The following is a 12,738-nucleotide window of genomic DNA, read 5'->3' as shown; positions in this document are numbered from 1 at the left end:
CACTGACAGACACTTGGGCTGTTTCCAGATCTCGGTTATTGAGTATAATCCCACACTCAAGTCAGCAACCTCTTGCTCAAGCTGCTAAGCCCACACTCAAGACAAATGAGTCTGCACTAAAGCCAGATGAGCCCATGCTCAAACTGGCATCCTTGGGGTTCTGAACCTGGGTCCTCCACATCTTAGTCCAACACTTTATCCATGGCACCACAGCCTGGTCGGGAATGAAATGTCCATCTTTGTCTCTGGTTCTCTTTGTTGTCTTGAAATCAGCATTGTTAGAATATGAGTATGGCTACCCCTGCTTTTCTTTAAATATTATTTGCTTGGAGAATCATTTTACAACCTTCCACTTTGAGTCTATTTTTGTCCTTGTAGCTTAGATGTGTCTCTTGAAGGCAGCATATGGTTGGGTTTTAGTTTTTGATCCAATCTGCTACTCTGTGCCTCTTTATTGGTGAGTTCAGTCTACTTACATTTAGAATAATAACTAATAATTGAGGATTTCATATAGCCATTTTATGTTTTGTTTTCTGGTAGCTCTGTATCTTGCTTGGTTTTTCGTTTTTCTGTTTCTGTCAGTTGTTTTTGTTTGGTGGTATTCTATACTCCCCTCCCCCTGTTTTTTTCTTTTTTTAAGCTTTGTATTTCAGTAGTAACTTTTTGTGGGTTGTTAACATCAAGTTATTAAGAGAAAATGTTTAAAAGTACAAGACTCCTTTGTCTTATGAGTGCTTCTGCATGCCATCCTCCTTTGCTACTGCAGATCTTTATCTTCTTCCTTTTATGTTATTTTTGTCACAGACCATCCTTGTTTTTATTGTGACCTTGTTGAAGCTTTTACTTCTAGTTTTGATTTGTTTTGTTCCTTGTGTCTGATTGAATAACCACCTTGCTTATTTCTTGCAGTGAGGGTATTCTGGTGATAAATTCCTTCAGCTTCTGCATAAGTTTTTATTATTCCTTCATATCTGATAAATACCTTTGATAGATATAGTATTTTTGGCTGATAATTCTTCTCTTTCAGTACTTTGAATGTTTGAGTCAACTCTATTCTGGCTTGTAGAGTTTCTGCTGAGAAATCTGATGATAACCAAATGTTATGTTCTTCTTTTCACTAGCTGCCCTGAGAATCCATTCTTTTGTCATTGATTTTTGACAATGTTATTTTGATTTGCCTTGGAGTAGGTGTGTCTTGGTTTAGGTACCTTGGCATTATGTTTGCTTCTTGGATTTAAGGCTTTAACTCTTTCCATATGCTTGGGAAATTCTTATCAATTATTTGTTTGAAATACCCATTATTTTTATATTTTTCTTTCTGATGGAGTCAGATAATTGTTGTAGAGCTCTCTCATTTCTTTAAAGTTTGTGACTCTCTCTCCTATTCTCTCTGTAGCATTTCTAGTTGCCTGTCTTTGATATCACTGATCATATTCTTTATTTAACTTGATCAATTAGCTAAAATTGCTACCTCAGTTTTCAGTTTATGTATTCCGTTTTTTCATCTCTAATTTTAAAGTTTCAGTCTCCATGGTGAGCTTGTTATGTTGCCTATTGATGTTTTCTCATGTATTATTTAGTATTTTCAGAATTTTAATTTTTAATTCTCTATCATTTAACTCCAAGATTTTCATGTGATTGAGACATTTTTCTGGAGACTTCTTATTTTCATTCTGAACTATATCTCTGTCTTGTGTAACCATGGTATTCAATTTCTTCTTCCTTGATGGCATTTAATAGTGGTATTGTTAAGAATTCTAAAGCAAAAATTTAGCCCACTCAGTGCCAGTGAACTGAGGTGGGGTTGCTTCACTGTGCTATAGTTGTTCAATTACTGAAATTACAAGGGAAGAGATCAGGAGTATCTCTCATGCCGCCACTACTCTGACATCCTCTCCTGAGGTTAACCCACATTTTCCCAAACAATCTTTTACCCAATATCATTCTTTACATGCAGCCCAAGCTATGTTCTATCATGTACTCTGACCAGTCATTTGGTTATTTCCAGGCCTGTTACCCCTCCAAAATTTTTTTCTTTGTTTGATCTGAATTCACTCCCATAATAGTTTCATATGTGCTGAGGAAAACGTCTTCAAATTTATTTTTCCTATGACCTTGCATTCCCACTATTTAACACTTCCCTTGACCTAACCTTAGGCAGGCGATCCGGGCCACCATTAGAAAAACTGAGAGGGGCGCCCTCCTGACCACCCATTACATGGCTGAGGCTGAGGCTGTGTGTGACCGTGTGGCCATCATGGTGTCTGGAAGGCTAAGGTGGGTGCCCACACTTGGCCCCCAGTTATGACCTGAACAAAGGACACTTCCCTGCCAGATTATCACCATAAGGACCTGAAGGGCCTGGCTGCTCTTCTAAACCCAACCCTTCCCCTTTCCTGGCCTCCAGAACTTGAAAATCCCCTGTTGTAGATTCCTCTCTCCCTTTCCTTGGTTGTACCTCCTCCTCCTCCTTCTCCTTCCAGATGTATCGGAACCATCCAGCAACTGAAGAGCAAATTTGGCAAGGATTACCTGCTGGAGATGAAGGTGAAGACTCCCAGGCAGGTGGAGCCCCTTCACAGTGAGATCCTGAGGCTTTTCCCCCAGGCTGCTCGACAGGAAAGGTAAACATGGGTGTGTTCTCTTTCATCCTGGTTTTTCTTCTGTGTTCTAGTATGATGATGAGGAAAAAAAAGCTTAATCTTTTTATTCTTTTATTTTTAATTTCATGAAAATTATGAATAGTTTACTAGAGAATGGTCCAAACCAGGAGACACCAGAGAACAAAGGGCTGATTTTGGAGGCTGATTCTTATAAGGGGACGACCCAGGCATGGACATGTGCACAGACTCAGTTCATTTCAGGTGTCCTTTCTAGAGGGTGAAGCCATTTCCACTAAATGAGATCACCTGTGTAATGACCAGTACCAGGCATCAGTCAAACCTTCATAAATGATGTCTCTTAGCATTTTTATTATTATCAGTAATGAACGGCACTTGAGGTTCAGGTGAGTTACATAATGCCAAATCACTAGTGGTGGAGCCAGGAGATGAAAAGAAACTCATTCTTTTCAGGTAAATACTCTTCTTTTCTCTCTAGGAGAGAAAGATGATAAGTAATCTGCTTCTTCCCTGATAGAGGCATCACTGGGTTGGTGTTCTGCCCTTTGTCTCCCATTCTGGCCTAGTCTAAAAGAAGCCTTCTCTTCAGAGCCTTATAATAGGTCTGCTTTAGAAAGAAGACTTCTTGCTGATCCAAGGACATTCACACTATGGCTGTTTCCAGTGCTATACAGGACTGTGCACGAAAAACAAATTATTAGCAACATTATTGCTCCATTTAATTTTTTTTCCAATGTCATGATTTTATTTTATTATTTTACTTTTTAATTACACTTGTCATGCAGTATTACTTTGTATTAGTTTTAGGTGTACAGCATAGTGGTTAAAAATTCACACTTTCCAAAGGTTCCCCTTGATAATTTCAACTGGCAGCGTACATAGTTGTTACGATATAATTGACTATATTCCCTATGCTGCACTTTACACCCATGACTATTCTGTTACTACTCATTTGTAGTTCTTAATCCCTTCACCTTTTTCACCCAGTCCAGACACCTCCCCAAGTCTGGCAACTGTCTAAACGTTCTCTGTATTGATGAGTCTATTCAAGTTTTGATTGTTGGTTTGTTTTCTACTTCTTTTTCTCCTATTTATTTTGTTCTTTAAATAAATGCAAATAAAAACCATAATGAGCTATTACCTCACACCTGTCAGGCTGTGGTGTTTTCTTTAGACCTCTCCTCGTCAATGGATGTACTCTGGAAACCTGGAGTTCAGCCACGCTCTTTTCCTCCCAGGTACTACTCCCTGATGGTCTATAAGTTGCCTGTTGAGGATGTGCAACCTTTATCACAGGCTTTCTTCAAACTAGAGATAGGTAAGAGTCACTGTTTAGAGAAAAGACTGTGGGAAACAGATAAATTCAGATCTTGCACAAAGCCAGTATAATATGTGCATGAATATAAAATTATAGTTTATACCATAACTGAATTATTAAGACTTTTAATATAGTGTCTCTGCCAGGGGAGAAATGACAACACTTGGCATGGTATTGGGGAGGTGCAACTGGTACCTATTAGGTCAAGGCCAGGGATGATGCTAAACATCCAGCAGGGCACAGGTCAACCCCCTCCCACAACAAAGAATGGTTGGACCAAAGCATCATTAGTAAAAAAAAACAAAAAAACATCATTAGTGCCAAGGTTGAAAACCCTGCCCTGAGTGAATGAGGCTCTAGAGGAAAGAGACCATTGGCATTTGGGACTAGAGTGCCCACAAGTTTATACAAACAGAAAGATATACATTTGGTTTTGTTGCTATGTACTCTTTGATAGATTTAGATGCTGATAAGAGGGTTCCTCTCTGTTGAGTTGGGCAAAGCCATAATCCTTTTCGTGGCTCTTAAATTCAGAGGTAAGATTTGGACTTCTTTAGAATGTACAGCTCTGTTGTAGACTAAGTTCCTGCCTGTCATGCCAGTGTACAAAGTCTGGTAAAAAAGTTAAACATTTTCCTTTTGGGACTTGTACTTTTTCGCCTGTCATCTGTCATTAGAAGCCCCAGGCACTCTAGTTGTTGAAGAGGGTATCCCTTTGAGATGAGCTGAAGACGGTCCAGATAGCTTATCTTTTCACTTTCTGATTCTACCAGTTACCGTGACTCTGTGGTCGATGGGTCCATTTTCCACACTGACCATTTTTGCCTTTTGTTCAATTTTTAATATTCCAGTGGGGAGAATTCCCACAATCAGCTCTGAGCAACATGAAGTGTTTTATAACTAATCAGAAATAGGCAGAGAGTTGTTCCAGGAAGGCAGCCTATCTAGAATAAAATAGAACCTTTTTTAAGAGCCCTCTAATGTTTCTGGTTTCAGAAATGACCCCTCCTTCCTCAAATTCCTTCTAATGTGCTTAATTTGGTGTAACTGAAGTTCTGATAAAAAAGAGGGAAAACTATTTATCAGTGTCTTATCCCATTATGTGAAGCTTATGCTAAGTACAAAATAATGAAACATAAGCTAGTATTTTTATCCAGATGTTCAGTTAGCGATAGTTACATTCTCAGCTGCAATGCATGTATTGAATTCATGAGCTAGGCCACGTAGCATGGAAACAAAAGGCATGCCTTATGTTGCTCCTTCATTTTGCTGCATGGATTCATTCTTGCATACATCAGATCACTTGTGCGGAATGCAAATTCCAGTAAAACTAGAGCCTCACATGCTTCCTTCTTGCTTCAGATTTGCAGACTTGTAGCAGGAAGGTGGATGGTCAGTGTTATCTCTCTTCGTACCCCGTTCTCTTCTCTTCTCATAAGCTGATGTTTTAGGCCTCTCTAGGGTAGAATATAAGGTGAGAAGAGATCAATGGCAGCATGGCTTGATTTGGTCATTAAAGATGTACTATGGGCCTTCCTCCCTTTCTCTCTTGAGATGCATTTGTGGGTTTCTTGAAGAGTCTCTCTCCTCTCTCAGCTTTATCCTCTGACCACAGATTCCTGTGGTGGGTGATACCTCCTCCTTTTGGATTCCTGGGATCACTTTGCTGCCTCTGGGCCACTTCTTGGAATCTCTTTATCCTTCCAGGAGATCCTCTAAGAATACTTCCCACTATGCATTCCCTGAGAAACATGCAGATTCCTTTCTATCTAGAGTCTCTGAAAGCGCAGGGATAAAAGCCTTCGGCACTTCTTCTTTATATATTTTCAGACATGCGTTAAGGACCCTTCCCCATGTTTCCACACTGTGGGCCAATCAACCACAGCACCTGATAACTCAGCTTTCCAGTCTTACCTTTCTACCCATTATTTCATCTTTAATGGGTCTGCACATTTGAGATTTCAGTTATAGGCACAACTGGTAACCGCTGTAACTCAAAATAGGCTAATTCAGGGAAGTTGTGTTTATAACGGAACTATTTGCAAAGGTGCAAGGGCAGTATCATTACCTGAGGCCAAACCAGCATGTGTTACCATTCTTAGGTCCAAAGGGACTAAAAGAGGAAGCAGTGACTGGAACCTGGGTGCATATCATGCAGAATTTTCCCTTTTGAGAAAAGCAGTGGCTTTCAGTCAAAGTTAGTGTCAGAGAGGAAGTGAAGGAATAAAGAGCAGACCTTCCTCCTCTCCTTCTGTCCCTCCTCCTGGGCTGCCACTGGTGGGCCCACAGAAGGAGCCTCTGTCAGTCTCTAGAGCAGAAAGTGGGGTAGAGTCTAGACAGGGTGGATGGAGAGGGGCACACAGAAGCATCCCAAGACTGAGGGAACCATCCTTAGTTTATCCTGCTTAGGTGACCTGGAACCTCCTCTGTTGTTTTCCAGTCTTGTGGTGTGTCTGCCCACTAAGACAATGGAAGAGGATTTCCATTCTGTTATGGGACTAGATAGTGAACTTGCATGCTCATGTTTAATCTGAGATTGTTTATTCCTTTATCTCTTATATTTAAGATCTAGTTGTATATACTTTTTATACATGACTTGGTATATCATTTGGGATCAAAAGCATATGGCTTCCTAATACACCTCCATCCTTATGCAGTTAAACAGAACTTCGACCTGGAGGAATACAGCCTCTCACAGTCCACCCTGGACCAGGTGAGTCAGTCTTAGAGGGTTTTGTGGCACCCATGGAATGTAAATGTATGATATATGCACACTTGGAGCTCCAGGAGCTGTGTGACACCCTCTTTCTTTGTTCTTCTTGCATTGCAGGTTTTCCTGGAGCTCTCCAAGGAGCAGGAGCTGGAGAATTTGGATGAGGAAGTGGACTTACCCGTGAAGTGGAAGCTCCTCCCACAGGAAGAGCTTTGAAGCCCCAGAAACCGTGTTTCTCTTTAAGCTTGTGACTCATTTGAGATGATATTTTATAGTATTAATATGCCTTATCTCAGATATATACAAGCTACTTTGAAACTTATTTTATGATTTTTCTCAAGAATATTACAGCAGGACTAAGGTAGCCAAACTATGCAGCCTCAGTACCAGCAACCAAATTCTACCTTTCATAAAGTAGTAAACTTTAAAAAATGCATTTATTATGGAATATTTGTGTTTGAGGATGACAGAAAGATTGCTTAATATTTTTTCTCTTAACTTTCAAATATTGTATATTTACTTATCATTTCTATTAAAATGCAAAGGAAGACAGTGCCAATTTAAGGAAAAAGGAGCCCTTTCAATACACAGCAGGACAGTCTTTGCTTTTTGTAATTCATTTTTAAAAATGTTTTCTTAGGTCACTGATTTTCCTTTTCTGTCATTTTTTAGATTTTAGATCATGGGGTTCATTTTTTGCCTGTTGTGACTGTCAGGAAAATTGAAACATGTTTATATATTTAATTGTAGTAAGACTGGTTAATCAAGTTGATGAAAAATACATACAATTTTGAAAAAATATTTTGATTTTATGTTTTCTTATGATGCCACAGTCTACCTTTATGCAGAGCACTAGAACTTCATAGAGCTTAATTTCACATGTTATATATATTATGATTCACTCAACTGGGATTCTATAAACACATTAAAATCAACACAATATTCTTGTTAACTAGTACTTAGATGAGTTTTTATTTTCGTTGTTACTACTTTCATTGTTGCATAAGCCACTGAGTTCATGGTAATTTGTTATGCAGCAGTAAAAGTTTAATACACATATGTAAATAAAGTGATATTTAAAGAAGCTGACCTTCCCAAAGTTATAGGTAACATAGACTCAGAAATGCAAACTCAGGATCTGTTTGGTGCCTCAGGCAGGTATCAAACTGGGTTGAGGTTGCAAAGAAGGTATGAAGAGCATCCCTTCATCTTGAAGTTTTCATTACCTTTTGATGAGAACACAAGAGATACTATATAATCAACTTCTAATTGTCATGATATCTTCTTGAATGATACAAGGGTTTGAAGGTAAGAACTATTTTTGCAGCCTAAATAGCCAATTTTTGTGGTAAATTCCAATGGCCCACTTGTGAGTATTTTCATATAAATATAAATAATCTCATATATAATTTTGAAAAGTATTCCATGTCTTACAATTCAAGGGTCTACGTTTGGCAAAGGTCTATGTTTACAGGCAAAGTACCAAAACTTATTATTTTGTTCCATTTTATATGCAATTGGTGTCAAAACACTGCACCTTGAAGACATCACCATATAATTGTTGTCTTAGTGGTAAAAAATAATTCTATGTTGGCCTAGAAGATGCTATAAGATGTCGATTAAAAAAATTAAAATGTGTATCAGGAAGAGCTCCAAGACACATATACATAAAAATAGTTATCAAGAGTAACTTCCTAGGGTATGAACTTCAGAATACATGAAGATATAAAAGAAACTACAATCATCGTGACCAAGAATGTGCCGTCATTAAGAAAGAGGACAACGTGCTTTATGAAATATCCATAGGAATTTGTTCCTCAGTCTCTGATATGGCAGAGTTAGGGTTGTATTAATTTTGGGTACTTTCTAAGCTACGGGTCTGTAGGGCAGTTATTTAAGCAATTTAAGTCTCAGTTTTCCCTCTTACAAGAAAGGATAAACACCCAACGTACTTGCTCATTGACTTGATGTGAGAATCAGATGACAAGATACAGGTGAAGATTTTAAATTAAAGCATAATTTTCTTGTAATTATAAGGACAGTCAGATCAGCAGCAGTCAGTCAGAGGAGGGTAATGCTTTTTGCACATTTGCAGATAGCCTCTTTATAAACAAAACTTCCACCAATATAAAAAAAAATCCTGCTCTTACAACCCCACCTACCATATCAAATAGGCCACGTCTTCCATGTATAGCAACTCCAGACACTGAACTGGTGTTCCAAATAGAAAAGGAATTAAAGCTTAAGGCCCATATTGCTCATAACAAAAGTCTAAAACCTTGATGCTGCCATACATCTAAGGCAGTGCCCAGGAATCTGCATTCTAATTAAAATTTATTTCGTCCATCACCATTTATCCCCATTATACCCTCCTGCACTCTCCCCCACCATAGCTATCACCACACTTGTGTCTAAGTTCATGAGGTGTTTTTTTTCCTTTCTTGCTCTATCCCTCCACCTCCCACACCCACCTTCCCCTCTCCCTCCCCAACAGCTGTCAGCCTGCTCTCTATGTATGACTCTGTTTCTGTTTTGCTTGTTAGTTCATCTTATTCATTAGTTTTCACATAGGTGTGACATTCTATGGTACTTGTTGTTTTCTGACTGGCTTATTTCACTTAGCATAATACTCTCCAAGTCCATCCACGCTGTAACAAAAGGTAAGATTTCTTTCTTGCTTATTGCTGCTTAGTATTTCATTGTATAACATACTATAGTTTTTTATCATTCATCTACTGATGGACTGTTGGTATGTCTCTTGATCTTGACTATTGAAAATAACACTGCAGTGAACTTAGGGGTACACATATTCTTTTGAATTAGTTTTTCAAGCTTCTTAAAATATACTCTTGCAAGTAGAATCTCTGGGTCAAAAGTCAGTTCCATTTTTAAATTTCTGAGATAACTCCATACTGCTTTCCCACTAACAGTGCACAAGAGCTCCCTTACTCCACGTCCTTGCCAACACTTGTTGTTTGTTCATTTATTGATGATAGCCATTCTCACCAGTGTGAGTTGAAATCTTATTGGGTTTTAATTTGCATTTCTCTGATGATTACTGATGTTAAGCATCTTTTTATATGTCTATTACCATCTCTATGTTTTCGTTAGAAGTTGTTTATTCAGATCCTTTGCCCATTTTCTAGTTTTATTGTTTGATTTCTTTGGTGTTGAGTTTTTTAAGTTCTTTATAAATTTTGGATATTAATTACTAATCGGATGTGTTGTAAACACAAGGCACATATCAGATATATTATAAAGACCAGTTAAAAATGTGAACTGCTTTCCTGGAAATAATGAGACTCAGGGATAAACTGAGCTTCTTGATTATCTTTCCAAAAGTGAGCTTATCTTTTTTTCCCATTGTATTTGAATTATTGAAACAAAAATCCGGCAGGTCCAGCTGCCTGCCACAATGAAAGCCAGACTCGGGAGACAAGTGCTGGTGCGAAAGGAAGGAGGTGTATTCAAGTGCTGCCAGCTTGAGAAGACAGGGGTCACCTGTTCCAAAGCCCATGTTAACATTCCAGTCAGGCCGCAAAATTTATAGAGCTGACAGAGGGGGAGAGGAAACTGTGGATGTGTCAAACATGTAGAGTGTCTTCATAAAAACCTTGACATGGTTCCTTATGGTCAGCATCCTTGAGTTGGCCATCTGCTTTTTGTCAGCTGAATTCCAATGAATGGGAGATCTGTACCAGCCAAAGTCTTGTGGTTGAAGCCATTTCTTGTTCTTAGCTGGACAGGAACTGAAACTGCTGGTTCCCTGGAACATTGTGCAAACATGCTATTAGCAATTGTTAGTTCTCTCCAGGATTGTCAATCTCTTCCACCATCCCAGCTGCTATTAATGATTACCACAGCAGTATTATGCTACACAGCTGGTTAAATTATGCAATTTCAAATAAGATTCCCTTGTCCTAAATGCTAAACAACTCTGGCAAGATTATTTTAATAATAATTTTTATAATAATTTAATATTTAGGGATAGCTGCTAATTTATAGTGCACAGGACAAAAGGAACTAATAGAAAAACCAACAAAAACATAGAATAACTAAACATCAACTAAGCAGATCTAACAGATGATTATGTAATAGTCCACCCATGTAATAGCAGAATATAATATATCTCTTTTCAAGAGAATTTGGAGTATTCACCAAGACAGATCATATCTTGGCTCATAAAACAAGTCCTAACAGAATAGACATGAAATATAAATTTTCTGATCATAATAGAATTAAACTAGAAGTCAATAACCAAAAGATATCAAGAAAATCATGAGATACATAGAAAGAAAACAGCATCTTTCTAAATAATTCCTGGGTCATAGACTAAGTCTGAGGGTGACTATAAAATATTTGCAACTAAATGAAAATGAGAAGCAGAAGAATGAAAACCCTGATTTTCCAGATGATGGAATCAACCAAGAAGACAATTTAGAGCTTTGTGTAAAGAGAACAGAAGTTTTTCTTTTTTTATTTTTATTTTTATTTATTTATTTTTTTTTTTGGTATTTTTCCGAAGCTGGAAACGAGGAGGCAGTCAGATAGACTCCCACATGTGCCCGACCAGGATCCACCCGGCATGCCCACCAGGGGGTGATGCTCTGCCCATCTGGGTCATTGCTCTGCTGCAACCAGAGCCATTCTAGCGCCTGAGGCAGAGACCACAGAGCCATCCTCAGCGCCCGGGCCAACTTTGCTCCAATGGAGCCTTGGCTGCAGGAGGGGAAGAGAGAGACAGAGAGGAAGGAGAGGGGAAGGGTGGAGAAGCAGATGGGTGCTTCTTCTGTGTGCCCTGGCTGGGAATCAAACCTGGGACTCCCGCACGCCAGGCTGATGTTCTACCACTGAGCCAACTGGCCAGGGCCGAGAGAAGTTTTTCTGATGAAACACTTTCCGTTTTTGTGGCTTGAGGACTGTGCTTCAAATTTTGATAGGAGCCACAATCATCTTGGACATAAAAGAGGAAAGCTGATGAATATTGTGTTTCCTCATAAGGTTGGCCTTTATAATATGATATGGCCAGGCAACCAGGTACAAATGCAACTACCCCACAGGAACTGGCTGAATGTTACTGAATAGACAAATATAACTTTCATCACAGGCTACTAAAACAGCTGGCTTTGACAGTTATTTCTATGTCAGTGCTACCCTGTAAATTGTTGAACAAATGATTTTAAAACACGAAAATCTGGAGGTTATGAATAGACTGATAGTTGGAGACATGGGTGGAGATTATCCCAGGTCCACGACTTTGTTTAGATTGAAAGAAATGCTCTGAAACTAAATCAGAGGACTTCATCCACCCACTCACCCTCACTCAAAATATCAACTCCAAAAGCCTGGGCCTCTCTGTAACTGCAAATACACTCCACAAATTAAGTGATTCTTTATTGACTTAACTGTGCTGTTAGGCAAAAGCAAAACTTTCAATTGACCATGATGCACTCTCTTTTTCTTTCTCAAACTCCTGGTCTTTTGCCTTGAAATTCTTGGAGAGCTGTTGTACCGTATCACTAAATGAGCACCCTTTATAATATGAAGAAATGCTTTGGAATATGACAGCCTTTGGGGGATTACAAAGAGTTTAGACAAAACCCTGAAGAGAAAAAGAAAGGAGACTATTGGCTTTGGGTCCTCTGCTTCAACTTTAAAACCTAACTGTATTTACACAAACAGTCTAGACGTGTTATATTGTCGCTTTATGTCTCAGAAAGGTAAGTGGAAGGAAAGCAGTTTCACTAGATAGTGAGGGAACAAGATAATGGGTGTAAGTAAGAAAATAGGAAATCCCTTCCTGGGTGGTAATTGGCAGTCTAATGTTAGAAGGGATGGGTGTGGGGACAATGAATGGTGACAAGGCACTGCCTGCACACCTGGTTCATGAGTGAGCATAGGAGTGAGACTGTAACTCTGGATCAATTTCCCTTCGTGTTACTTGCCTACCATCTAGTGGATGTACCAAATTTCATTAGCAAATTAATTTTAAAGCCATGTTGGATAAAGTATAATGAACATCAAGTCTCAATTACGGAATGCTACCTTTGATCTCTGTGTAAGTCTAAAATATTGTGTCTGTTTTT

At 38.8% G+C, this 12,738-nt stretch overlaps 2 protein-coding genes across 2 annotated transcripts in view; both read left to right on the top strand.

The window, feature by feature from the left end:
* The window catches only part of LOC136406690 (ABC-type organic anion transporter ABCA8-like), a 112,222-nt gene extending 103,179 nt beyond the window's left edge, over positions 1 to 9,043 (top strand). Inside the window, exons 35-39 of the mRNA XM_066386730.1 lie at positions 2,158 to 2,277; positions 2,484 to 2,624; positions 3,860 to 3,939; positions 6,597 to 6,652; positions 6,770 to 9,043. Of these exons, the coding sequence (XP_066242827.1) occupies positions 2,158 to 2,277; positions 2,484 to 2,624; positions 3,860 to 3,939; positions 6,597 to 6,652; positions 6,770 to 6,868 (496 nt within the window). The 3' untranslated portion in view covers positions 6,869 to 9,043. The remainder of the gene's footprint in view (positions 1 to 2,157; positions 2,278 to 2,483; positions 2,625 to 3,859; positions 3,940 to 6,596; positions 6,653 to 6,769) is intronic.
* ABCA8 (ATP binding cassette subfamily A member 8) overlaps positions 1 to 12,738 on the top strand; it is a 198,498-nt gene that overhangs the window by 103,157 nt on the left and 82,603 nt on the right. The window lies entirely within an intron of this gene.

The sequence above is a fragment of the Saccopteryx leptura genome, chromosome 5 (assembly GCF_036850995.1).
Source record: "Saccopteryx leptura isolate mSacLep1 chromosome 5, mSacLep1_pri_phased_curated, whole genome shotgun sequence".
NCBI classification, from domain to species: domain Eukaryota; kingdom Metazoa; phylum Chordata; class Mammalia; order Chiroptera; family Emballonuridae; genus Saccopteryx; species Saccopteryx leptura.
Note: the sequence above shows the minus strand (reverse complement) of the source record. Positions and strands in the feature narration are given on the sequence as shown.